Source organism: Brassica napus, chromosome C2 (genome assembly GCF_020379485.1).
Source record: "Brassica napus cultivar Da-Ae chromosome C2, Da-Ae, whole genome shotgun sequence".
Lineage (NCBI taxonomy): Eukaryota > Viridiplantae > Streptophyta > Magnoliopsida > Brassicales > Brassicaceae > Brassica > Brassica napus.
In genome coordinates, this window is record NC_063445.1 from 545,479 (window position 1) to 572,172 (window position 26,694).

Below are 26,694 nucleotides of genomic sequence, written 5' to 3' on the forward strand. Positions count from 1 at the left end.
TTAAAATAATGACTTAATTAAAAATATGACAAATAGGCAAATCTATATAGTAACTAAAATTATGGAGAATATGATAAATAAACAAAATTACTTAAAATCATGGAGAAATTAACAAATCAGCAAAATCAATTTATAAAATAATGAATTAATTAAAAATATGACAAATAAGCAAAACTATATATTAACTAAAACTATGGATTATTCAAAATAATGATTTAATAAAAAATATGACAAATAAGCAAAACTATGTATACTAACTAAAATTATGGAGCTATAACATGATAAATAAGCTATATTACCTAAAATCATGAAGAATATTACAAATCAAATCACTTCATAAAATAATGACTTACTTATAATTATGACAAATAAGCAAAACTATATACTAACTAAAATTATGGAAAACATGAAAATAAACAAAATTACTCAAAATCATGGAAAAAATGACAAATAAGCAAAATCACTTCATAAATAATATTATAGATAGATATATTAGAATGGATGATTTATTTGAATATATAGATATTTATTTTAATATATATGGATTGAGTGTATCCTTACTAAACTAAATAAATCTAAGATATTTTTGAAGTAAAAAAAAGTCTCTGTATTAAATGGAAATGAAATGAACTGGATTTTAGTCAGCATAACAGTTATTGAAAGTTGAAAAACAATCAATATCCATGCATTATATAAGTGCCTCTTTATGCAAACTCTCTCAATCAATTAATTATATCAACTGATATTGTCATCTGCAAAGTAAATTTTTAATCGATGGCGAAATCAACTTTTTTTCTTCTGGTGATTTCATTTGGTCTTCTCTTTGCTTGTGTCATTGACGCTACTGAGAAGAACTTTCAGGATGAGACCAGCCATTTACTATGGCCTAGAAAACTGCTTATAGGACCGGCTGATCCACCAACACGAAGTCCACATAAGGCAGCCATAGTCGGCATTAAGCCATGGTCACCATCACAACGCCTGGTTTTTGGAATGTTACCAAAAAATGTTCCTATTCCGCCTTCGGGACCTAGCAGAGGAGAAACTCCTCCAACGCCTCACCACCATTAACCGTATAATGATCATTTCATCATGTGAATTATTGTTCTACTACAAAATATACCTTTTAATTCGAAATAATTCAAATTATCTATATGAAAGTTCAAAGAATAAATAAATTTATGTACTATTTAAGATTATATATGAATCAGTAATAGCCAGTGTGTTTCCCTGTGCCAAGTGGTGGTGCGGGTCTTGGGAAGTAATATTTCAACTGTTCATCTGCGAGTTTAGGTTCCTCCATGAAGGGGCGCTTATGTTCCTAACGGTTGCCAAACGAAGTAAATAGATTAAGTCCTACCAAACACAGAAGCATAAATATTGTGCAAGTCAAGTATTATCCTCCATTATTAAAGATGGAGAGAGATGAAATTCTAAGTGAAAAGTTTATGTGAAAAGATACATGAGTACCGTAGGTAGAGAGAAACGCTTCATTGGATTTTGGTGATGTCGAGGCATCATCATCGTAGTCCCTTCCATTCTCGTCTATCTTTTGAGGCTCAATTCTTGCAAAAGGATCACTCTCACTAGCTGTTTTCGCTCTCTCTATGACAACAAAAGTTTTTTTATTCATAAAAACAACATACATATAAGTTTAAACCCTTTAATCTGTCTTTATAGACTATTAAGAATGAACGAGACCACATTTAAACCTGGAAGATCTTCCCCTGATCAATGTCTGAAGAAATAAGTGAAACAGTATCACGCAACTTGCTATGTCAACGTTTAACATAGACTTCAGTTTAACATAGACTTCGCTGCAAAGAAGGTAACCGTGAGGGGAGACGTAACACCATTAATTGTGTTGGCGACTATTTCCAAAATTAAAATGCACTGTTCTGGCTTGAGATTATTGAAAAGTAACCTCTCTTTTTTCTCTATGTTTTCTAATATGTTGTTCCTCTTCTTTCTTTCTTTTCATGCACTAGGGTTTATACGTTGTTATCGTGGTTAAATTACAACGATAACCAGACTTGTCTGAACGAGTCAACATTACACATTGTTTACAACTGAGTTTACATGGTAATGAGAACTATGCCTTCTTAGGGGATTTGGTAGCCTTTGATGGTGACTTGATCACTTTTGTAGTTGAAGCTGCTTTCGCAGACTTTTTTGGGAGGAGAACTGGGTTTACGTTAGGTAAAACTCCACCGTGTGCGATTGTTACGCCTTTGAGTAGCTTTCCTAGCTCGTCGTCGTTCCTCACAGCTAACAGAACATGGCGTGGTATGATACGATTCTTCTTGTTATCTCTGGCAGCGTTACCAGCAAGCTCAAGAACCTGGTTGATGAGACATGCACATCAATCTAAGTTATTTGGATACATGCAATGTAACACACCGATTCTCAGTACCGTGTTATATGTTTCCCAAAGTATCAATGTAGTTTACATGCATATGATTGGTTTAGGTCTTTGCTATGTAAGATGTCAATGAAATAAATTATATGATTGAAGACCTCCTAAATTAACTTGGTCAACGATGATCCGTTACTACCTAATAACAGAACCAAACAAAAAACGATATATTCCACAAAATCTCGAGTCAAAGTTAAAAAATCTCGATGATATCGACGAGATAGATAGAGGTTTGATACCTCAGCAGCAAGGTACTCTAGAACGGCGGCGAGATACACCGGAGCTCCGGTTCCAACACGCTTCGAGTAGCGACCTTTCTTTAGATAACGACCGATCCTACCGACGGGGAACTGCAAACCGGCTTTAACAGACCGGGAAACAGGTTTCTTCTTCGGACCACCACCTCTTCTTCCACCCGCTCCTTTCTTTACTTTGGTTCTTGAATCCATGCCTGCTTACGTCGACACGATGAGTTTGATCTGATCTGCAACAGAGGAGAGGAGATAAGCTTTGGCGTTAGATTGTTCTTTCACTTTTTTCGAAGGAGAGGTTGGTTGGTTTTTTCAGTTGATGAATGTTAGCCTTCGGATCAAAGATGAATCAACGGCTTTCGATTGCTGATTTGGCAAAAATGTTTATTTTTCTTGTTCAGTTTATTCCTCATATCTGAAATTTTAGAAAATGATTAACGAACATGTTAGACGAGTAACATATTATAGAACTTGCCATAATCATGTCATTCTATGATTTCTTTAATTAAAATGGATGTACAAATTGGTTGTCACTGTTTTATAACGACCACCAAATCAAAACATTTGTTTCGATAATTTTTTTTATTAATAATAAATTAGGATGATAAAGTTAATATATTTCACAAAAAACTATTATACAAGCAGGTAATAATGGCACATGAAACAAAAATTTTGAAACGTTAATTTGGTGATATTGTTTTTTTTGCAACATCCACTTAATAATGGTATATAATAATTTTTCCCCGACATTTTAATATTTACAATTATTTACTTTCTATACAATTAAATAGTAATGATTTCTTTTTTTTTAAGAGAGAAAATACTATAAGTCTATAAGCATCAAAATTAGTTTATCTATAAAAGAGTAAATAGATTTATACATGGAACTATTGCAAACAAATTTTTATATAACATTAAAATGAGAAAGAATGTTATAAAAGAAAAATAGTGCATTTTGCAGACATTGATCTATAGACATTAAAAGTAACCTTCTATATACTACCTTGGATGCTTTGGACAAGAATGTTCGGAACATGCTCTCATCCATCCATGACAAGGCGCACACGGAGGTTTAGCTAAATCGGTTGCTAATCGATAGTTATTTAGAGCTTAGTTTATGATTTTTTTTTTTGTGATAAGACGTATACGGGAGGCTTATAGTTAAATAGTTTGCCACTTGATATCTACTTATAGCTTAGCTTATGATTTTTAAACAAATTATATATCAATACAACAAAAAGTGTAAAACAGATTTTTTGTTTGAATTAATTTAATATTTAGAAAGAAAAAAATAAAGCACTATACAACAATTGAAGTTCCTAGAGATCCAACGAATTGTGAAATCAATGTCCATGACTATATATGTAATGTCTCTCTTTACCTCTATGTTTGTGGGTCTCACATTTGTGTTCAAGTTATCTAAATATTATTTTGTCTGTTTTGTTTTCCAAAACTACATAGAAATCTTACTATACTTCAATTGTTCTTTTATTTTATTTTCATTTTATTTATCTCTGTACGTTTTTATATACACTTACTGGATGTTTATAGAAATATTTCAAATTTGAATCACCATTTGTATTTGTGAAATCACCACTTTTGTGTCTCATTTAAATCAATCTTATCAACTAGAAAATTCAGACACAAAATTAAATACATGTTTGCATACGTGTATGGATGGCTCTGTGGGGCTTGTAACAATATTTACTTCCAATGAGACTGACATCTCCTCACATGGGGGAAGAAATGTTTGTCCTCTAGACAGGAGAAAGGAAAGTTATTACAATGATAAAATAAATGTGGATTCTTAATTTAGTATTCATAAAAGCTTATCGGGAGTTTTAGTATCTGTCAGACCTATTATACATGTTCTTAGTTATCAAATGCAATGAATTTCTGTGTTACCACTAAATGCAATGAACTTTGATGATTATTGGAGAAGTTAACGATTACTAATAACCCTTTTACCATTAAGAGACTGCAGAAATAAAACTATTCAGATAAAACTAATTATGCTTATTAAATAATGTATCTCCCACTTCCCACATCAAGTGGACTTGATCTTGTATCTAATGGACATCATAATTCATACAGTACATTTCAAATTATTTATACTGTACAATTTTGTACAGTCTTGGTTATAGAGTTGCCTAACTAATGATAGACTTTTAGGTAATTGGAATAAATATATTTTTGACTTGTTGTAGATGTTGACATTTCATAACTTTGGATCTGAATCATCTGACCAATGACCATGCACGGAGCGTAGAAGATATGAAAACATTGGAGATAATTACTAAAAAATACACCCAATGATGCTACTATGGAATGAATTTCAAATTTTAAATATATTTACAGAACTGGCTTTGAGAAGTTGATGAGAGGATTTATTATGTTTATATATACTAAAAACGATTTTATCAAAGAGAAAAATATAATTTGAATCCTATCATTTATTTTTTGATCAACTGAATCCCATCATTTTCATGTTGTATTTTATATTACTTATGAAATAATGAAATATACCAGAAGTACCAATACATGCTCGCAATTCGGATTACCTAAACCCATTTGTTTTCACCCTCTCTATATAAACTCTCTATCTCTCTCTCCCGATCTCATCACTCAAGAAACAAACTCTCTCCCTCTCTCTACACATAATCTCCCTGCTCCTAATCCTTCTTGTCTCAATCTGCAACTAACAATGTCGGAGAGACCAAACCGTCACCAGAGAAGACTTTCTCAGAGCGTTTTGCCCATCTCCCTCGACGATCTCTCCGACATATCCCTCACAGCAAATCCTCCATCATCCATCCCTTCTCAGCCGCCACGCCATCAGATCCCTCCGCCGTCTCCGGCTGCTCCTCCGACAAACCGTGGTAACAATGATGATAATGCTAGCAAGGAAGGGAACGCATCTTCTAGTTGATTTCATATTTTCATTTGCTTCTTATTATTGTTTTAGATCATCGCATAAGCCTTTTCTCCGTCTTCTTTTTAAACTTGCTTGATATTCAGATTTTGTCTTTTGTAAAATTACTTATATGATAATGAATCAATCGTAATTTCTTATCTCAATATGTTAAACATATTTCGGGCTTCTTGTGATGTATAATAAGTGAAGATTTGATTATAGTTTTGAATTTATAACAAACTCTTTAGGTTTGCTAAATCGTGACAAAAATCACTGAGGCAAAACTGTAAATTATTGAGGTTTTCTTTTTCCTTGTAAATGTTAACAATATTGAAAATCGTTGGAATCTTATATGTAATGGTTGGGGTTGACCGAGAGATTCGTGGGTCTTCTACATTGAAATATGAGAAGGCTTTCATGTTCAAAAAGATGAAAGGCTTCGAAGTACGAAAGCAGTTATATTAAAATATATCAATAGACGCAAAACTCAATGATAATATTGAACTCAGTATTAATATTACCATTAGGATATATACATAATTTTCTTACATGTACTATAAGGTTGATACATGTTGACTGAAGTCGCATCTTTGCGGAACCTTAATATCATCCATTTAAATGCCAAACGAGGATAGTACAGAAATTAGTTAAATAGTTGAGGTTAAACGAGGCATGTAATGTAACTATGTAAAGGACCAAGAGCAAAGGGCAACCCATCATTTACTGATAAACATATGCGCAGTGAATATTTTTTCTATTTTTCATTATATCTAGTTGACTATAAAAATAGTTATTAAACGTAATGCTGTCGATCTATATAGTCTAATAATACCGGTAAGATCGATATGTTATCAACCATATTATTGTCAATAATATTTTCAGAAACAAATAACATGTGGCCAGAGGTTTTGGTCGCTATGAAGATTGATCATGTTGCTGACAAACATAAGCGTTCATGTTTCTATACAATAAATCCAATAGTCGCTATAACTTTTATACTTGTGTATTCGAAATTTATTAGTTTAATATAAAAGTTATAGTACTATTAAGTAAAAAACGCTGGCTCAGTTACTAGAGGAGTGATTTTTAGGGGTGAGAGACCCGGGTTTGAACCTCAACGTGCGATAAAAATCACTCCTCTATGTTAATATTACGTATGTTTTAACAAAGTGGGACTAAAATCAAAAAAAGAAAAAAAGTTAAAAACGAAAAATACTGAAATTCATCAGACATAAAAAGTAAATAAATGATTAAAGTGGATCCACTATTATCGGGAGAAGACTTAAGCTAATGCATGGGAGAAGATTCCGTCGGTGTTTCCAACGTCAATTAAGCTAATAAATTTGTAAGAGGGGCGAGAATAGTAACATTAATAATACTATCGCCATCGACCTGACGTTTGTTTGTTTCCAGTGAGCTTTTTGGGGTTTTAACTTTTATACTGAAAAGTATGTTAGAAGGGTTGGGCATAATATCTATATCCTAAGTATTTACTCAAAAACCGAACCGAAAAATAGGATATCCGATCCGATCGGATTCTGCCTAAATATTCGAATGAGACTATTTTTTAAAAGTCCGAAAACCGAACCCGACCCGTACCGAAAACCGAATGTGTATCCGAAAATATCCAAACATATAAATATATATATATAAAATATTAGTTTTAAATATATTTATAATAGTATTAATACCTAAAATTAAAATTATAAATCAAATATATTAGTTATTTTAAGTATTTATAGATAAAAATAGAAGTTTTTGATAAAAATACGCAAATAACATTATGTATATGGTTATTTTAAGACAAAAAAATAATCCGAGCTATATAAATTGAGTATTTTTGAGTTTTAAGTTAATTTAGATAAATTTGAGTAATTTGGATATAAAATACCCGAATCGAATCGAGTAGTTTGGTTACTTCGGATAAAACCCAAACCCACCCGGATCTGGATTGATCCGACTCGAACCCGACCCAATTTTTTTGTAATACCCGAATGCGATCATTTTTCAAAATACAAAAAAAATCGATATCCGAATGGATAGTATCCATACCTGAAGGGGTACTCGAATACCCAAGCCTATATGTTAGAGTATTGACTGAATAATAGAAACTCTATCTCTTGGTCAGCAAGAATTCTCACTTTAAATCTCAAATAAAGGTAAAAGTGCGAGAACAAAAGAAAAAGTGAAAAGACCAGTTACCAAAGCCTCGACAAACTCATCAGACAAGTTGGGTTACACTTTGTTACATAGCATGCATCTAGATAGATATTAGATAGATATTACGATACGTGAATAATTTGGCCGGCTTTCCATAAAAGAAAAATGAAAAAGAAAACAATTATGTCGATAAAGACAACGTGTAAACACGTGTCCGCAAGGAATAACGTTAATGGGCCCGGCCCACCTAAATCCGTTGCATGATGTCTTTAAAAGCAAATGAATATTTTATTTTATTAGAACGAAATCTTTTTTTTTTTTCCATCAAATTTTGATTTTATAAAAGATTACGGGCCAAGCCCAATGGCCGAAGCCCACAAACAGAAGCCCACATTACAACTCGGCCAACCAAACAAACCAGACAAAACCCGAAGCCCACATTGGCTTAACAAGCCCAAGCCCACCTACTCGGACCTAGCACCGACCGACTCTGGGACACGCGTGCGTCGAGGAGGCAGAAGCGCGCCACGTGTGGAGATCTTGACCGTCAGTGCGCCACGCGTCGCTCCGCCTCAACCCGACCGTCTCCGCCTTCCCAAGCCGCCGTACCCAACCGTAGAAAACCCTCGATTCGGCGGAGCTCTAAAACACTTCGAGCCTCCACCGCAACCACCTCTCTTCTTCACCACACTGAGACCCTGTCGGAGAGCATCCTCCCCCAGTGGAGAGCTCATCCGACGGCGACGCTACAAACCCTAAAAAATATAACCCGAAGAAACCTCTTCCGCTCCATGACCAGAGCCCATACTCGAACAGACAAACACCCTCGAGACGCTGAAGCCGGCGACGTAAGACTGACGGAGTCTTAACCTCCCGGGGACTTGAGCTGACGACGACGAAGTTATAGTACCTTCCGCCTCCCAGCGACTAAAACCGGCGGCGGCGGAGCTAACTAAGCCTCCACCTCCCGGGACAAAAAACACAAACATCTTTACCTCTCCGCTCCTTTAGACCTCCGCGTCTTCACACCAGTGACAGAATCACCACCTAGGTGACTGACCAGAGCTCAGACAAGGCGGAAGCCATTAGAAACGGAGGTGAAACACAATCGGGAACTTTTTACTGAAGGATGACGGTCTCCGGCGACGGCACGCACGCTCACGCGCCGGCCGTCGTCGGAGATCTACTTTCTCTCTCTTTTCGCTACTTTCTCTCTCTTTGCTATATTTGCCCGTATTAGAACGAAATCAAACGTTTTTTTTTTTTTATCAAACGAAATCTTGTAGGAATAATCATTTATAGATTAAATTAAATAATATATAAACACAATGAAAATAAGTTGGTAATTACTAGGGGATGTAGAGCAATTAGAGAAGTTGGAATATGAAATGATTTTTTTTTTTTTGCTATTCCTTTAAAATGAGCGAACCCAAAGAAGGAAGACAAGTGGCCCATATTTGAGGCAATTGATTTCTACGATTCCAATAGGCCCATTAAGAACTCTAGGGGGGTCTCTATTTAGGCAAAAACAAGAATTTTGTTGGAATGCAATAATATTACATAGCTCCAAATCCTAAGAGTTAAACGATCCAACAATAAGCTCAAGATGATTACATGTTCAGAGACCATAACACTAATTACCAAAGTAGTTGAAAGCTGTTTACTTGATTATTCATCTTCTTGGCTTTCGAGAAACGGATCCTCCTTTCCCTATCAAGAAGAGCAGTTTGTATAATTATAGTGGAAGCCCTCTTTTATTCTTTTAAGAAAAGAAGAACAAACCTTTAGACGAAGTGGAGTTAGTCTGACGACCTTCGTTTACTTGGATAAGATTCCGATCCTACAAAACCAGAACAGAAACAGTTAAGATCATGTTCTCATGGTTAGTGTTAATACAGTAAACATAATCACAAACCTTATCATAAACAGGAAGTTGGTTGCGCCAGTACTCTAGTGGGGACACTAGCACCCTTCCTGCAATTAATTGAAATGGAAACTTTCTTTCTTTAGTGAATGCTCTCTCAACTGAGACTCTGAAAGTTACTCTTTATCAATTAACCTGATCTAGACCGTTTCTGTCCTAATGAATCAGCAGACATTGAATTGGTCTTGTTATGTTTCGTCGCATCTTTCTCTGGTGTTACCTTCGCATTACATAACAACGGGGGTATCATTATGATGAATATTTTGATAACAAGAATATGAGATTGTGACAAAAAAAAGTTAGTTACCTCCAGATCAAAGTCGATCTTCCTGATAGTTTTCCCAACTGATAAGTTGTGTTTAACCTTGGAGGACCTTGAATGAGTCGTCGTCATAGGCTCTACTACTACATCATCCAAATCACCTTCAAGGATCTTCTCACTTTTCTTCCCATTCTTTAGAGATGTTTTAGTTACCTTGAGCTTACCATTTCGCTCTTCTGAAGTCAGTGTAGCATTCTTACTTGTTATCTTTTTGCTATTAGTACCACACCCATCCACTGGTGAAGGTGATATCTCTTCATTATCCATAGATTCATCATTAGTAGTAGGATTCTTCTGGAGTTCGCTAACATCAAGTTTCCTTTTGACTTTGGTCCCAGACTGATGATTCACACGCTTCTTACCACATCCATCAACTTGGTTATTGGTAACCTCAGATTCATCTGTTTTCTCTACATCATCACTGCACTTAGCACTCTTGTCCAAACCATCATTAGTAGAAGAAGTAGTCTGGAGTTTACTCATCAATTCAACAGATTTGGACTGCAGACGAAGAGACTTTTTCCTTGAAGGTCTATCACTAATCTCCACAGTGTTCTGCTTCTTCTTCTTAGCAGTGACAATGGTTTTAACTACTCTTCTCCGAGCTGGAGTATCCTCTAGATTCCGTTTCTTGTCGTTGTTACAAGGTGATAAAATGGTACCAGAAGCTGCAGTAAGAGCTTAATCATAAGCATTATAAGAACAGAAAACATAAAACAGATATGTTGCTACAAAAAAGATCAAACCTTTATTGATAGAAGCTGATCCAGAAGGCAGTCCTACGAAGGAAAGGTTACATTTTGATTCCCAGTAAGGAGGAAACCCCAAGATGAACTCACTGCAAATCTACAGACAAACAAAAGGCATATTAATAGGCATATTAACAATAGCTTTCAATTAGTATATAAAATTACCTGAGGGAGGAATCCAGAGTGAACAAGGCGTGGTTTGTTGAGAAAGCCACGTAGGACGATGCAGACTCCGTCAGAAGCTTCGAGTGTGAAAACATCAAAGGCTTTGAGGATTGGGGATGATGTAAACACCCTCACTGCTCCTGTCCTGTTCCCAATTCCCAAACATCAATAAGAATACTTTAAAAGTAAAGCAGAAATAGAAAAAGGGTTTGACTCCTCCTCCTTACTCCTTACTCCTAACTTACTCAGCAATCTGGGTACCAGCAACGCCAAATCGTTTGCCTTGGAATTCAATTGGACATTTGATCAGCCACCAGTCTCTCAGGACCACCTTTTTTTTTACATTCAAAGTTTAAAGGAATCAGGAGAGCCGAGCAAGTGTTTTTAAGAAAATAGCCTCACTCACCGTTTTCTCGTAATACGACACATCTTCCTCGTCTGGATTGGGATTAGGATTGTCAGCCATGGATGGAGGAGGAGGAGCAGAGAGATAATACTTTCTCGATTGATTGAGGAAGAGTTAGGGCTTTAGAACAGTGGGAATGAAAAAGAAGACTTCGGCGCGAGATTTCTTCATTACTGCGCGGGAAGCATTTTTAATTAAGCAATATAGTTTTGAGGGTTGAACCAATGAAGTGGCTGTAGTTTAGTGGTAAGAATTCCACGTTGTGGCCGTGGAGACCTGGGCTCGAATCCCAGCAGCCACACTCTTTCTTTTTTTTTCTCTTTGCATTTTTCTAAACGATGTCGGTTTCGTGACAATTAACAGAGGGATACATGTTTGGTTTTAGGCATCAAAGCCCAATGGACTCCAAGTTACAAGGGAGTGAATCAAAATACAAATTGACTTTGCTCTGAACAGCAAGCATGCCTTTCTCGGTCCATGACGATGCTTACATATTGCTGCAACTGATGCAAGAACACAAGCTGCAGCAAAATATAGTCTCTTCTTCCCTCTACGCATCATCAATCTCAACACTCTTCTGCTCCTTCTTCCTCCGCTTCTTCCATTCATTTGAGAGAGACTTGAAAACAACAATTGTCTGTGTATCAATTTTTCTTTACTCTTCTAACATACTAAATTTTCTAAATTTAACTTTTTACTCATCCAATACAAATTCATAGACTTCGACCACCTTTCTCTATAAAAAATAATTTCTCTTTAAAATCATAAATTTCATCTAAAATATATATATAAAAAAATAAAAATACTATTTTCATATAGTTTTTTTCAGTACCAATTTGAATTATTTTTCTTTACAAAAATATTTATGATTTTGATACGTGATAGCTAACTGATCATAAAACGTTTATAAATTTACACGTTTCTAACTACTGCATTAGTTATATAAATTGTTTAGTAATATTTAAAATTGTAACTATTCGTTTCCCCATATTCCTATACCGTCATCTATTATCTCAATCAATCTGCAGATTCTCACATAACTATTTTTACTCGTTTAAATGGCATGTCGTTAAAAGTATGCTATAAACATTCAAAATTCTGATTCTCAAAAGAAAAAAAAACATTCAAATTCCTAATTTCCATGCAACAATCAAACAAATATTCTTTTTGGAAAAAAAAAGTAAAGATAAAGAGACATCGCGGCAGTTCGAGGGAAACAAAAGCGAAACTGGTTGGGGACACTTCGGAAGAATGTTGGACTGATTTAGTTACTATATACATATTTTATATATGTACTAATTAACAATGGTTTTCACTAACTTAATCTACTCATTCTCAAATTCTTATAGTCATCCCGTATAGTATTTAATTAGTAGTGTTGGCCCATTTAGTCCAACCTTCTCACCCTTTATATTATTATTAAGATAAATGTCTGATTACTTAATTAATCAACTCTGAGGTGTATGTACTAAAGTTTTCACCAAAATAAATGTACCAAATTCCCTTTTTGCATTTGAGCACAATTAGATACATCATAACTTGTCCAAGAAAAACAAATACATAAAAATGTAGTACTTTCTTCAACGCCATTCATTTTAAAAGCTCTTTCAGTGGACATTTGTGATAATACATGACATGAAATAGTTTTTACTTGTAAGAAGATCATATTTTTTCACGTTGTCAACAATATCGTTGATTTTTTTGCTGAAATATATAGCCAGTTCAATAGAAGAATATATACAAATCCGCAACTTAATTAGATATAAACTATATACAAACTATATACAAAGTATGTTAACTGTCTTGTAAGCTAAGAAAAACATTTCTAAAGTTCATGACAAATGTGGATAGTTTCGTTATTGGTATTCTTTCTTCTTGGGTCTAAAACTGGTGTTGTCCTTTATATACACGAAATAACATAAACTACTGCCTTTCATAAATCATAACACATTCATTCAATATTTTAAATTAGTATTGGTATACAGCGCACACAGTACAGAAGTAGCAGCAGTGCCAGAAAAAGAGAATCACAAAGAAACTTATGAGTTAAGCAATTAGACCTTTGATATAAAAAAAAAAAACAATTAGACCTACTCCCTCTCCTCCACCTTCCCAAAACCCTAAGCAAATATGCATAAAATATACTAAGACAGAAAGAGTCTCACAATAACACTGTGGACTGTTGACACACTCAAATCTTATTATATAAATCATCAAACATATACTATATGTATACGTGTGTATGTATATATATATATAAATAAAGGTTCTTCCTTTACCTCTGCCTTCTCTCTTTCTCTAAGCTCTCCTCTCCACTTCTTTTCTCTCTCTAAAGCTTTATTTGCTCAAAAACAAAAATAAAAAATAAAGAGGAGATCATCAAAGGAGAAATATCAAAGATGGTTTTTTCTTCATTTCCTACTTATCCTGATTCATCAAACTGGCAACAACAAGTAAGTTCTTGGTTGTTTTTGTTATTTATGCGCGTACTCAAGAATCAATTAAAATAAAAATAAAGAGAGAATTAAACAAACAAGAAAAGGAGGATAATAATATTCGTGTTCCTTTTGTCTCTTTTAATCTTTGTGGTTGAATTTGAATATACTCAATTTCTTTCCTTCACAAATTCTAAAAACTTCTTTGAATCATTTCTTCCTCTCTCTAGCATCAACCAATCACAACCACCGTTGGATTCACGGGAAACAACAACATCAGCCAGCAATTCCTCCCTCACCATCCCCTCCCACCGCAACCGCAACAAACGCCTCCCCCGCTTCAGCACAACGGCAACGGTGGCGGAGGTGGTGGTCCCGGTGGACCAGGCGGATTAATCCGGCCAGGTTCGATGGCTGAGAGGGCAAGACTAGCCAACATACCACTGCCGGAAACAGCCTTAAAATGTCCAAGATGTGACTCAACTAACACCAAATTCTGTTACTTCAACAACTACAATCTCACTCAACCTCGCCACTTTTGCAAAGCCTGCCGCCGTTACTGGACACGTGGCGGTGCTCTAAGGAGCGTTCCTGTTGGTGGTGGTTGCCGTAGAAACAAAAGAACCAAAAACAGCGGCGGTGGCGGCGCTAGCAGCAGTAGCGGCAACAGTAAGTCTCAAGATAGCACCACAAGCAACGACCAATACCACCACCGAGCCATGGCTAATAACCAGATGGGACCACCTACGTCAACTTCTCTGAGCTCGTTGCTGTCTTCTTACAACGCTGGATTGATCCCCGGACATGATCATAACAACAATAACAACAACATACTTGGACTTGGATCATCTTTGTCTCCTCTCAAGCTCATGCATCCTTCAGACTTCACCGACAACTTCACCTTACAATACGGCGCAGTTTCAGCTCCTTCTTATCATACAGGCGGTGGAAGCAGCGGCGGAAGCGGTGGTGGAGGAGCGTCGGCTATTTTGACTGGTTTGGACCAGTGGAGGTTCCCGGCAACACATCACCAACTTCCTTTGCTAGGTGGTTTAGACAATTCTTCATCTTCCGGGTTATACCCGTTTGATCATCAGAATCCGGGTTATGGATTAGTCACTGGATCGGGTCAGTACCGACCTAAGAACATCTTCCATAACCTTGTTTCCTCTTCTTCTTCTGCTTCATCAGCTATGGTTCCAGCCACAGCGTCGCAGTTAGCTTCAGTGAAAATGGAAGATAGTAACAATCAACTCAACATGTCTAGACAACTTTTTGGAAACGAACAAGAGCTTTGGAATATTCATGGGTCTGCAGCATCAACCGCAGCCGCATCAACTAATTCGTGGAGTGATGTCTCTAATAACTTCAGTTCTTCTTCTACTAGCAATATATAATCTTAGTCTAATATGTGTGATGGCGAATTGGCGATACTATTATTAATTTCTTATTGGGCGTGGTATGATCTTATGTACTTAGTTCGAAGTTAGTACATCGATCGATCTTGTAGGTTTTCGTTTGTTTGTTTTTTTTATATTATATCACAACTAGTTTTGGGGTTTTAATTTGTTTTTGGTTTTTGGATTCTCTTGGTTGTTTTTCAAGTTTAAAATTAGGGCTTCTTCTATTGCATACTATTTTATTTTCTTCGAGTAGTCCGGTGTTCAAATTAGTTATATATGAGCGTTATATCAAATATATTTTTTACTAATTTTCTTATTGCTCATCATTTTTTCAAAATCTCTAACTAAATAAGATTGCAACACAAAAATCGGAAGTATACAATTCGCATCGATCGACTATATGAACTTAATAATCTCAAGCTACGAGAATGCATAATATCAATAATGCACTTTATGTTGGAACTGAGACAGTAAATGTGCAAGTATAACATGAGAAAGAAAGTATCACATATTTACCATCGTAAATTGTGTCGAAGCTAAAATACAGTTTCAGTTGCTGTATTTTCATTCAAAGGTTCTGTCACAATATTTTTCTGTTGCGAATTTTGCAGTATATATATTTAAGTAATTAACTATATACTCCATTACAAGGATATTGGTTAAGAATGAATTCTAGTGTAGGCGATTTGTTAGTATTCTTGGTGGTGAGCTTTTTGGGTCTAATGTCTTTTATCTTTATGAGCTTATGAAATCTGTCCATAGTCCGCATAGTTTTATGATTATTCCTTTTTTTAAATTACAGTCTTTTACGGAATACTTTAATGAGACTTTTTATGATTTTGATGTAAAGCAAAGAAGAATCTTATTTGAGACTTTATCTACAAGATATCTATTGAACATATAGCTAAACTAGTACTCGAATTCGTAAGTATTTTGAACTAGAATTGCAACTTAACACGCATTTTATATGTTGTTTCGAAATCATAATTAGCTTATGATATATTCATAGATATAAATATATTATACATATACAACAATTAGTGATTACTCACATATTATATATACATAGATTATTTCGTCATTATAACTACTCACAGACGACTCTGCAACAATTGTTAAATTCATGTTCATGATATATACACACACATATATATATAGCATAGTTTTCTTATAACATCTGATATTTATATCATTTACTAAGATATTAATTTTAGAACGAGTGTGATGGTGGTATATTTTAATTAAGTCCACCACTCATGGTGATTGTAGGATGATATATAGTGTAGAAAACTAGTAGTAAGGGACATGGGTTTCATTATATACTCTGCAAAGGAACGTTCTTTGTGACTCCCGAGAAGTGTTTTGTCAGTTGCCTCATTTTAATTATTTAGAGTATATACCATACAATATTTGGTTAGTGTCCATAATATACATGGCAATTATAGTGTTTTCCAGTGTGTATATAAATATATGTATGAGTAGTGGAGACCAACCCGCCAAATGTATAATTAGATTAATTTGGTACAATGCATGCATGATCGTAGATAATCCGATCGAAAACGACAAAATAAGATTTGTCCACACCCAACCAAAAAGGGAAGTCTTATAGCGAGGATAACAAGTTGTAAGTTATTATAATGTGTCAAAATATTTAAAGATTTTTCTTGTTTGTACCAACTACGATTAACACATAGATATAATCTACTTACAAAAAAGAAGAAGATATACATCTACACTAATAATTTGGATTTGCGTTGTCCATAATGATTTTAGACTAAGTAGAAGATAGCACACTCAAGACTGCAATTCTTCAAGGTTGGCAAGCAACAATCTATGAGCTCTTGAGAGAAAGAAATAGGCGACTCCATGATGGCCTTTCATGCCCCCCTTCTCGGGTTATTAGGCTCATTCTCTCTTCCTTGCGAGACAAATGCTCTGCTTTGGCTGCTCAAGGCATCCCAAGAGGTCCCTTGTTGGCTTCTTATTGGTTTGATCCACCATAATGTTTTCACTATTTCATTCTCCTTCGGTTGTCTATCAGCCTTTGCTGTTCCACCCCTTTCCTATCTTCTTTTGTTGTACTCTTATAATCGCTTGCTTGTAACCTTTAATTTTTTTTAATGAAAATTCTTTAACAAAAAAAAAAGTAGAAGATAAATCTTGGAAGCGTGGAGAGAATGAATAAGTATGTAAATTATGCCTTGAAATAATCAAGTAAAACTATTTAGACTGTACTTAAAAAGTATTTAAATTATGCCTTGAAATAATCAAGTAAAATTATTGACCGGAAAAACACAGTTACAGTTATCAGACGTTGTTTGAATTTAAATGAATTGGTTAAAAAACTTACCGAGTACTGAACATGGGCTTTAGAGTTTAAAATATTATCTAAGGATCAAGAATTCCAAACATACATTATTTTTTTCTTTCTAAGAACCAAACATACATTATTTCACTATCTATGTCCTATAAAAACATGATTCCATTATCATAGTATATTTATTGATGATGAAAAAATTATTTTGGAAACAGTACTGAAGTTAATTAATCAGCAGAAACTCTAAAATATACTCCTAATATTTCTTGAGAGAATTTCGGAGAAATAGTAAAAGAGACAGAAATCTAAGAGCATGAGCATTGGTGAACCCCTCTTTGGGGTTCACCAACATTTTTTATTATATTTTCGTGGGCCCATGTACAGTTATGAACTCGGATATGCTGTTTTCTGCATTAGTGAACCCGAAGAAGGAGTTCATAAGAATAAAATAATAATATTAATTTAAAAAAAAAATTAAAATATTCAGAAAAGATGAATAAAATATTAAAACATATTATTAAAATTATGAAAACATTTTATTCATTACATTAAAAATACATTACATAAATGAGAAATTTTTCTAACATACATAACTTATTTATTCATCTTCATCACCAAACATTTGCCAAATATTTTCCACTAAATCAGCTTTCAAACGATGATGCTTGTCGCCATCTCGAACTTCTCTCCGCATGGCTAACATATCAGGGGTGACATTAACACTATCCCTGCTTCTCGCCTCCGAACTTCTGCTAGACTGTCCTGTCTCAAACTCAGATGTATCAATTGGAGCGTATCCGTCTCGTTCATCCTCTACTATCATATTGTGCAATATGACACAAGCTATCATTACTTTTCCTATCCTTTCCTTGTCCCATTGTAGAGCTGGGTTCCTAACAATTGCAAACCTCGATTGCAATACTCCAAAAGCCCGTTCGACATCTTTTCTGGCGGATTCTTGCATTTCTGCAAATTTCTGTGCTTTACGACCTTGAGGAAGTGGGATGGATTGGATAAATGTTGCCCATGGAGGATAAATGCCGTCGGTAAGGTAGTACGCCATACGATAAGTGTGGTTGTTGACCTTGAACTTCACTTTAGGGGCTCGACCATGTAAGATGTCATCAAAAACTGGAGACCGATCAAGAACATTGATATCGTTTAGGGTACCTGGTAAGCCGAAAAAAGCGTGCCAAATCCAAAGATCTTGTGATGCCACGGCTTCTAAGACAATTGTCGGCTTTCCCGAACCACGTGTGAACTGACCTTTCCAAGCTGTTGGGCAGTTTTTCCACTCCCAGTGCATACAGTCGATGGAGCCTATCATCCCCGGAAATCCCCGTACCTCTCCAATATCGAGTAATCGCTGAAGATCCTCGGCTGTAGGTGTTCGTAGATACTCATCCCCAAACAATTGTATTATTGCATCAGTGAATTTTGCCAAACATAAACGTGATGTACTGTCAGCCATCCGGAGATATTCGTCATACGTATCTCCTGACTGACCATATGCGAGCATACGTATCGCTGCCGTACACTTTTGAAGTGGAGATAGCCCGTTCCTTCCGGTAGCATCTCTTCTTTGCTGAAAGTACGGAACTTCAGTACTTAGACGGTCGACAATGCGAAGGAACAATGGCTTGTTCATTCGAAACCGCCGCCTAAACATATCTTCTGTGTACGTTGGATTATTACTGAAATAGTCGTTGCATAGTCGAATGTGTCCTAGTTCTCGATCTCTTTCAATATAAGCTCGCCTCTTTGGTTTGTTGGTTTGACCATCAATTATTGTATCGATGAAATTATCAACTACTTCATCGACCAATTCATCAAAAACTTCATCCGCTTCATCACTTGATGAGGAAGACATTGTTGATGATATTTATTGTAATATTTTTCCTACAAAAGGCAATATGGACGAATTTTTTATTATTTTGGTCTTAAACTTAGTAAATATTATCATTTAAAATATAAATCAATATATTTCTCTTGAATCTCTTCAATTTTATTTTGGGTTTTAACCTTAGTTTTTTTTTTTATTATTTTGGTCTTAAACTTAGTAAATATTATCATTTAAAATATAAATCAATATATTTCTCTTGAATCTTTTTTTTTTTGGGTTATAACTTTACTAAGAATTTTTGGTTTTCAACTTACCTTTGTTGAATGGTAGAGATGATTCGTGGGGTTGAGTAGTAGTAGAGTTGATTCCTTGTGTTGATTGGTGATTCTTGTTTGATTGTTGTTGTGATTCTCGTGGTGTTGGTTGGTGATTCTCGTAGTGGTGTTGGTAGGTGAGATTACGAGATGGTCATTCTAGTTTTGATAAAAGTATGGCTGATGGTAAGATTACGAGATGGTAAGATAGTTTTGATAAAATGCATGAATGAAACACATAGTCATTTATATAGAAAAACATTGAAGCAAGTAGCATGTGGGTACATACACCCGTGAGTACAAAAGTAAAGCCGTGGGGACATGCCCATGATTTGATACATAAAACGAGTGTAGAAAGTTGAAAAAAACTACACTCTCCCGTGATTCCATCTTACATACCCTACCACTACAACCACCTACTACTACATTACCACCCGTGACTTGATTTGATACATAAAGAAACAGAGACCTGCAACCATCCACGCATCCTCCTCTTTGAACCCGTGACCTACAAAGCACAACAGTTACAATATCAATATACATCAAGGAAAAGATTAAAACACAAACATCATACACTGCATTTCCTAGCAACCAACTGTAAATTTCAAAAAAAATAACCACTCACCAACTTAAAGCAATTCAGATATGAGTTTGTTTTTTAGAGCAAGCTCTTGATCTGTAAGTGTATCAGCGTTTTTGCCTAGCAACCTATCAAGTATTTTCTGTTTGGATAAAATATTCTTGGCTGCTAGAATGGTTTCGATCTGATCAAACGCTGCTTCATTGCCATGCTTCTTGCGTTTTGCTGCTTTGCTAGCCTTGACTCCGGGAGGTCTAACATCTTCCTCGCGACCCACCTCATCCGCAGTTTCCTTCCTTTTCTCCTTTGCACCATTTGATGTCAGACTGTGTGATCTCCATTTTTGATCAAACCGAAGCTCCCTCCAACAATGTTCAAGAATGAACTTGGATTTGTAGTCATTAAAGAAGATGTCATGAGCTACCTTCATGACATCATTCTCATTATGTCCACTCGCCTGCTCCTTCAGAGCAGCTTCATGACATCCCACGAACTTACACACCTGCTCATTAATCCTTCCCCACCTCTGCTTACATTGACTCCACTCCCTAGGAATAGAGCCAACGAGCAGAGGGCTAGCATTCAGGTACTCCTCTATTCTCTTCCAAAATGCTCCTAGCTTCTGTTCATTACTGGTTATTGGATCCTTGCTGGTGTTCAACCAAGCACTGATCAACACCAAATCTTCTTTGGTTGTCCACTTCCTCCTTTCCGGAGGTTTAGGAACCTCAGAAGATCCTATTTCTATTGGCTGAGGGGTCTGGGAAGTAAGCAGGTTAACAAAGCCGGGAGAGTTTAGGGGAAAAGGATCCATTTTGGTTGAGTATTGAAGTTTTTAAGTTTTCGTTTATGTTTTAAGATGTCGATTAGCTAGGTTTTTAAACTACTTTTGGGTTTGCAAGTACAAGGAAGTAAACACCTTCTAACCACTAAAAATTGATGACACTTAACTTAACTACACAACTACTTCACACAGACCATTCAATAAACATCAAATCAGGTTTTCAAATTAATTATTTCAAGTTTAAATTTAGTTCTGGTTCAGTTGAAGTTTAAATACAAGTTCACACAGACCATTCAAAAATTGATTACACTTAACTTAACTACTTAACTACACAACTACTTCAGTTTTGGTTCAGTTCAAGTTTAAATTCTACTACTACTCTAACCTACTCTAGTTCAAGTTCAAATTCATTATTAGGCAACAACTCTAGGGATAGTGTGGTTACCTTTGTGTTTTCAGTCGAAGCAGCATTTCTCCAAGTGATCCACTTGCACGGTCAGGTTATAAACCTTCCCAGTGAGCCTATCAATTTTAACCAAGAAATCCACGATAAACGAACCCTAAAAGGAAACCGTATGTCGATTTTAACCAAGAAATCGAAACCCCCTTCTCGATTTACAACCCTAAGATGAAACCCCCAAATCGACATCCTTAACCTAGAAACCTCTCGAGATCAAATCGAAGCTATCTCGTCCCGGAGTGATTGAGACTCACCTGAGAGCGTTTACGAGTGACTCCGACGACGAATTGATCGAGAAAAGCTCCGGCTCTGGACTCCGACACGAAATCGCCTCAGAGACAGAGAAACCCTAGATTTCGAAGAGAGAAGAGAAAATGGGATCTTTCACGCGATACCCTTTTTTTCTCACTCAACACGCGAGATCGCGTAGCCACTCCCTCTGCGCCGCGTGGCATGACCCCGTATCATACGGGCTCACTTGGAAGACCCGGTTCACGGGTTGAAACCCATTTATTTATTTTTTTTAATCGAAAAGCCCTATGATACCGAGCCCATGACCAGGGGCGAAGCCAGGAAGTTTTTATCACGGGTGCACTATTATTAAAGTAAATAATATTAAATAAATTATGAAAATATTAAAAAAGTATTAAAAACAACATTTTTATGTTAAAAACAACATTTTACAAAAGCATCCTTCTTTCACTCATGGCTTGAAATCGAATCAACACTTCTTCGTTTGTGACATCGTCAAGCAATTCCTTTTCGATAAAACAAATGAGATAATCACTTAAAAAATGATCTCCCATTCGATTTCGTAAAGATGTCTTCACTAGTTTCATTGCTGAGAAGCATCTTTCAACACTTGCAGTAGCAACCGGCAAAGTCAAAACCAACTTCAAAAGTCTATAAACCAAAGGATGTGCAATATGCTTTTGTGTTTCTACCATCAGAAGAGAAAGATCTCCAAGACTCTTCAGATTTTTAAATCGTTGATCATGTCGTACATTGTCGATGAAAATACCAAGTTGTTGCTCAAGCGATAAACAGTCCATAAAACTGAAGTCATCTGGATAGAACTTAGCCAACTTCACCAACTTTGACTTGTCAAATCCACGAAAAGCACCAATAGGATTTAAGGAAGCCATACAAATAAGCAGCTCAGTGTTTACCTCAGTAAAACGATCGTTGAATTCCTGAAGTTGCAAATCCAAAGTTGCATTAAAGCAATGAACCTTATAGTGATGCAAATTAGTGATGTTGGTTTTTTTCCTTGGCCTCCGAGAATCGATAAAACCTTCTTCCATATCGAGCATCTGAGTATCATGTTTCTCACAAAAAGAAGAAATTGTCAACATAAGTGAATCCCATCCATCATCTCTTACTCTCTGTAATTCCCGCTTAGTAGATTCTACTAGTGACATAGCATTCAAAATGTCTTGATTTTTGCTTTGCAAAGCCATTGATAGATTCTCACATATTCCCAAAATAAGTAACATCAGATGCATATAGAACACACAATCAAATGTCTGAGCATACTTGAGAAGACCATATGCCTGGCATCTCTTAGAATCATCGGCGCCTTCCTCTTCGATATACTCAAGAACTTTAATAATAGTAGAAAACAACCCAACCAAACGCAACAACGTTTTATAATGAGAACCCCACCTTGTAGTTCCAGGCCTTTGAAAAGAAATTTCTTGATTCTGTCCTTTCCCAGTGTTAATGTCACCACTAGCAATTCCAACATTTATCTCGTCTCGATAATTTTCCCGGACTTTATCTTTCCGTTTGCAAGAAGCTCCAACCACATTCAGTAACATAGAAACCATATCAAAGAAATCAGCAATCTCAAATATCTTTTTCGCAACAGCCACTACAACCAACTGAAGTTGATGAGCAAAGCAATGAACATAATATGCAGAGCTGTTTTCTTTAGTAATCAATGATCGCAACCCATTGAACTCTCCTTTCATATTACTAGCTCCGTCATAACCTTGTCCTCTCACTTTTTTTAAGCTCAGTCCATACTTAGCAAACAACTCATCAATAGCATGCTTCAAAGATAAAGAAGAAGTCTCTTTCACATGGACAACTCCAACGAACCTTTCTTTGACTGCTCCTTTCTTATCAACAAATCGAAAAACAACAGCCATCTGTTCTTTGTCAGACACATCAGCAGATTCATCTACTAATAGACCAAACACTCCGTTATCAATTTCTTCTATAACAGATTTCACCACTTCTTCTGCAAAAGCGTTTACAATGTCCTTTTGAATCTCTGAAGAAACCATCTTGTTATTTCCCGGAGCATTCTCCAAAACAACTTTTCTTATAATATCATTGTGATCAGCTGTGTATTTCAGAAGTTCTAAAAAGTTGCCTTTGTTAGAAGAATCTTCTCCTTCTCTATGACCTCGAAAAGCTAATCCTTGTCGCAATAAGTATCTAGAAACATCAACAGAAGCATTTAATCTGATACGATACTCATTTTTCATCGCATTAGTCTTCTTATACATAGCATGCACTATGGATTGACCTTGATTCATCAAATCATCACACTTCTTGACAGCATTATTGTGAGAACTGTTAAGCTCTCCTACATGGAAAGATAACCTATCAGGCTTATGCCAATTCGAGAATCCATCCCTCACAAATCCAGGATACGCATCATCTCTAAACAAGTAGCAACACAAACAATAAGCTTTTTCCTCTGATACACTATACTCTAGCCAATTACCATACAGACCAAACCAAGCTGGATTGAATCGTCTCATTTTACCACCTATGAGTCTCTTTTCAAAGTTATGACCAAGTGGTTGACACGGGCCTCTAAGAAGGTACTTGCGTCTTACCTCATCGACTTGATTTGCATTATAATCCTTGATATTTTTTCTTTTAGCAGGATCCCACGGCAAATCATCAGTATCATTAGATGGTAAGGTGTTATCAGATGGTGAAACTGATGCTGGTTTGTAGTACCGTTCCATTGATTAATCTACAAAACCAAAAACATAACATAAATAAAAACATACGGTCTAGCAAAAATATTATTCATAAAAATTATAAGTAAGTAAAACCTGTAAACGATCAATTCTAATCAAGAGTACAGCCTCTATCTTTGACCTTGGACTTGTACGACTGAAACAAAAATTCAGATGATATTTAAATAATTACTAATCATAGACATTGACATTGTTGGAACAATTGAACAATTCAAAGCATAATTGCATAAACATAAATAATATTTAATTAATTACCAGTTTTGTATGGTAGACAAGAGAAAAAAAACTCTCTCAATTAGATTTGATGATTTGTACTTGCACGTTTCACGTTTAAGAAGAAGCTTGGAAGATTAAAATTTTGTATCAGCCGTAGACATAACTAAGAATAGTTAGGGTTTAACAAAAAAAAAGTGTAGAGAATATAATTGGGCTTTGGAGTTAATTTAATCTTTAATGGGTTTAGTTGTTTTTTCTTTTTATTTTCATTATGGTTTGGTACAGATTTTTTAAGGGTGCACAATCATAAATTCATAACAGTTAACATTAAATTTTCAAAAAATTGGGTGTGCACGTGCACCCTCTTTCCACTGGGTAGCTTCGCCCCTGCCCATGACTCCCTCATAAACCTCCGATGCGGGTGGTCTAAGGTCGTGACGACGACCGAATCAATGTCGGAAAACTATTGTGAAGTAAAACACCGACGCGCCTTAGGAGAAAGCAAGAGGCTTGTGACATGCACGGACCACTAGGCGACAAAAGTAACGGTGTAGTCAGGAGTGATGGGACCCATGCGCAAGACTAATAAGGGATTCGATCTTGTAATTGTACGCGCCCCTATGCATGCGTGAAAATCTGAGCCAAGATAACAAAACTATAAAATCTCAAACATCTGTGTACTTCTGTTTTTTCTTACATGTGACTGACAACCAAACTCACTGTTTTAACACATCCTCAAATTATTGTTTTCCTTATTAATAACTTACTAACAAATATTATTGTTTTTCGTACAAAAGTTTAGATCTAATTTGTTTGTACAGTTTGATTTGTTTTATCTACTAAAATATCACTATTTTCAAAACTATATACCTTAATCGATCTTATGATCTTAATTTTTTTTTGTCATATATGATATATGATGAAAGATTATAAATGAGAGACTCTCAAATTATTGTTTTCCTTATTAATAACTTACTAACAAATATTTAGTCACTAGAAGTCTAGGGCATGGAACCTTCTTGGCTCAGAATCGGGTATATACACATATGGAAATAACTATGCATGGATACATAAGATATATATGTACATAACTTTTAATATTATATCATAGTAAATAATACCGTTCGTTCATGCCTACATGTATAGTTTTCTGTGAAGATCATTCACTCTTTACTGTAAATTCGTAGCTTTTACTTTTCTGATACTAGTTCCTTGGCTGACTGATGTTATTCATTCTTTAGTAGTGTGACCTGAGGGTGTAGTACTTGTGGTATTTGGACTTAGGAGACTTTAATTGGTAACATAAATAACTGCAAGATATAACATGACGACTTTCTTTAGCAAAGAAATGATTACTTGACTATTTATTGGATTTTTGATGTTTTCCTTTAAAATATATTTATTATAGAAAAATGGTTTATGACTTTATGTAGAGTAGTATGACATGATTCAATCATTCAAATATTCAAAATATGTGAATATCTGGACTACGACCCATATATATAGTACATGTGATGAATATTTAGTTGTCCTATCAAATTTTCTAACTAAAATGAAGATTTCATAGTAGTCTGTCCTCTCTCTACCAATATATAATGTATTGTATTGTTTTCCTTATTATGTAACCAAAAATAAAACAACGAGGGTCCCTCGATTTAGTAGCTTTTTGATATGGCTAAGTAAAATTGTCGACGACTTCCTTAACAACGTTATGCAACTCCTTACACCTACAATTATCATTACCATTGACAATCTCCCTCTATTTTCCTCATATAATTGTTTTTAATTTAACGATTATGGATTTATACAACTACTAATAAGTATAGTGAATTACGTAATTCCATCCTCGTGTTCACCGATATTATATGGGTTGTTGGCGTCAATTGAACTCCTTTTCTTCTTTTTTCATAAAGGTCAAATAAACTAAATAATATTAATGTGACTTATTTCCAAAATATAGCTTTCAAGCCAATTCACATGTTTAAACTTTATAATGTTTTACGAATCCTGTATATTGTTCTGCCAGGCAAAAA

The 26,694-nt window shown here is 35.4% G+C and overlaps 7 protein-coding genes and 1 non-coding gene across 8 annotated transcripts; 3 read left to right on the top strand and 5 right to left on the bottom strand.

Moving 5' to 3' along the window:
• Window positions 1-1,990: 1,990 nt before the first annotated feature.
• On the bottom strand, window positions 1,991-3,171 carry LOC106423960 (probable histone H2A.4). Its single transcript, XM_013864702.3, has 2 exons — window positions 2,656-3,171; window positions 1,991-2,341 (listed from the first exon to the last, which is right to left on the bottom strand). Exons 1-2 carry the CDS (start codon window positions 2,863-2,865, stop codon window positions 2,093-2,095), a joined length of 459 nt encoding a protein of 152 aa, XP_013720156.1. The 5' UTR covers window positions 2,866-3,171; the 3' UTR covers window positions 1,991-2,092.
• A 2,060-nt stretch (window positions 3,172-5,231) lies between these two features.
• Window positions 5,232-5,739, top strand: LOC106424005. Its single transcript, XM_013864747.3, has one exon. It carries the CDS (start codon window positions 5,372-5,374, stop codon window positions 5,594-5,596), a length of 225 nt encoding a protein of 74 aa, XP_013720201.1. The 5' UTR covers window positions 5,232-5,371; the 3' UTR covers window positions 5,597-5,739.
• A 3,519-nt stretch (window positions 5,740-9,258) lies between these two features.
• Window positions 9,259-11,493, bottom strand: LOC106423948 (kinetochore-associated protein KNL-2 homolog). Its single transcript, XM_013864691.3, is given in 11 exon segments — window positions 9,259-9,451; window positions 9,524-9,581; window positions 9,657-9,715; window positions 9,801-9,885; window positions 9,973-10,655; window positions 10,734-10,833; window positions 10,902-11,046; window positions 11,147-11,232; window positions 11,308-11,385; window positions 11,387-11,433; window positions 11,436-11,493. Coding segments are annotated over 11 exon segments (1,422 nt in total). The 5' UTR covers window positions 11,479-11,493; the 3' UTR covers window positions 9,259-9,413.
• A 43-nt stretch (window positions 11,494-11,536) lies between these two features.
• On the top strand, window positions 11,537-11,608 carry TRNAH-GUG. The gene has a single exon. It is a non-coding gene; the product is annotated as a tRNA-His (tRNA).
• Window positions 11,609-13,550: 1,942 nt separating this feature from the next.
• On the top strand, window positions 13,551-15,461 carry LOC106423964 (dof zinc finger protein DOF5.1). The gene is made up of 2 exons (XM_013864706.3): window positions 13,551-13,760; window positions 13,973-15,461. The coding sequence occupies exons 1-2, from the start codon at window positions 13,707-13,709 to the stop codon at window positions 15,137-15,139; spliced, it is 1,221 nt and encodes a 406-aa protein (XP_013720160.1). The 5' UTR covers window positions 13,551-13,706; the 3' UTR covers window positions 15,140-15,461.
• Window positions 15,462-18,064: 2,603 nt separating this feature from the next.
• Window positions 18,065-19,332, bottom strand: LOC106423983. Its single transcript, XM_048747635.1, has 3 exons — window positions 18,729-19,332; window positions 18,164-18,632; window positions 18,065-18,068 (listed from the first exon to the last, which is right to left on the bottom strand). The coding sequence occupies exons 1-3, from the start codon at window positions 19,330-19,332 to the stop codon at window positions 18,065-18,067; spliced, it is 1,077 nt and encodes a 358-aa protein (XP_048603592.1).
• A 509-nt stretch (window positions 19,333-19,841) lies between these two features.
• On the bottom strand, window positions 19,842-25,492 carry LOC106373170 (zinc finger MYM-type protein 1-like). The gene is made up of 2 exons (XM_048746670.1): window positions 21,429-25,492; window positions 19,842-20,127 (listed from the first exon to the last, which is right to left on the bottom strand). The coding sequence occupies exon 1, from the start codon at window positions 24,428-24,430 to the stop codon at window positions 22,124-22,126; it is 2,307 nt and encodes a 768-aa protein (XP_048602627.1). The 5' UTR covers window positions 24,431-25,492; the 3' UTR covers window positions 19,842-20,127; window positions 21,429-22,123.
• Window positions 20,249-21,013, bottom strand: LOC125581718 (glutathione S-transferase T3-like). The gene has a single exon (XM_048747636.1). The coding sequence runs from the start codon at window positions 21,011-21,013 to the stop codon at window positions 20,249-20,251; it is 765 nt and encodes a 254-aa protein (XP_048603593.1).
• Window positions 25,493-26,694: the final 1,202 nt, after the last annotated feature.

What these genes read in the sequence shown, in the direction of transcription:
- LOC106423983 (XM_048747635.1), bottom strand. Translation starts at nt 19,332, where the DNA reads ATGTCTTCCTCATCAAGTGATGAAGCGGATGAAGTTTTTGATGAATTG. An exon ending in CTGCCCAACAGCTTGGAAAG is followed by an intron (nt 18,633 to 18,728) that starts GTCAGTTCACAC and finishes TCGGCTTACCAG; the next exon opens with GTACCCTAAACGATATCAAT.
- LOC125581718 (XM_048747636.1), bottom strand. Translation starts at nt 21,013, where the DNA reads ATGGATCCTTTTCCCCTAAACTCTCCCGGCTTTGTTAACCTGCTTACT.
- LOC106373170 (XM_048746670.1), bottom strand. Translation starts at nt 24,430, where the DNA reads ATGGAACGGTACTACAAACCAGCATCAGTTTCACCATCTGATAACACC.
- LOC106423960 (XM_013864702.3), bottom strand. Translation starts at nt 2,865, where the DNA reads ATGGATTCAAGAACCAAAGTAAAGAAAGGAGCGGGTGGAAGAAGAGGT. An exon ending in TAGAGTACCTTGCTGCTGAG is followed by an intron (nt 2,342 to 2,655) that starts GTATCAAACCTC and finishes CTCATCAACCAG; the next exon opens with GTTCTTGAGCTTGCTGGTAA.
- LOC106423964 (XM_013864706.3), top strand. Translation starts at nt 13,707, where the DNA reads ATGGTTTTTTCTTCATTTCCTACTTATCCTGATTCATCAAACTGGCAA. An exon ending in CATCAAACTGGCAACAACAA is followed by an intron (nt 13,761 to 13,972) that starts GTAAGTTCTTGG and finishes TCCTCTCTCTAG; the next exon opens with CATCAACCAATCACAACCAC.
- LOC106424005 (XM_013864747.3), top strand. Translation starts at nt 5,372, where the DNA reads ATGTCGGAGAGACCAAACCGTCACCAGAGAAGACTTTCTCAGAGCGTT.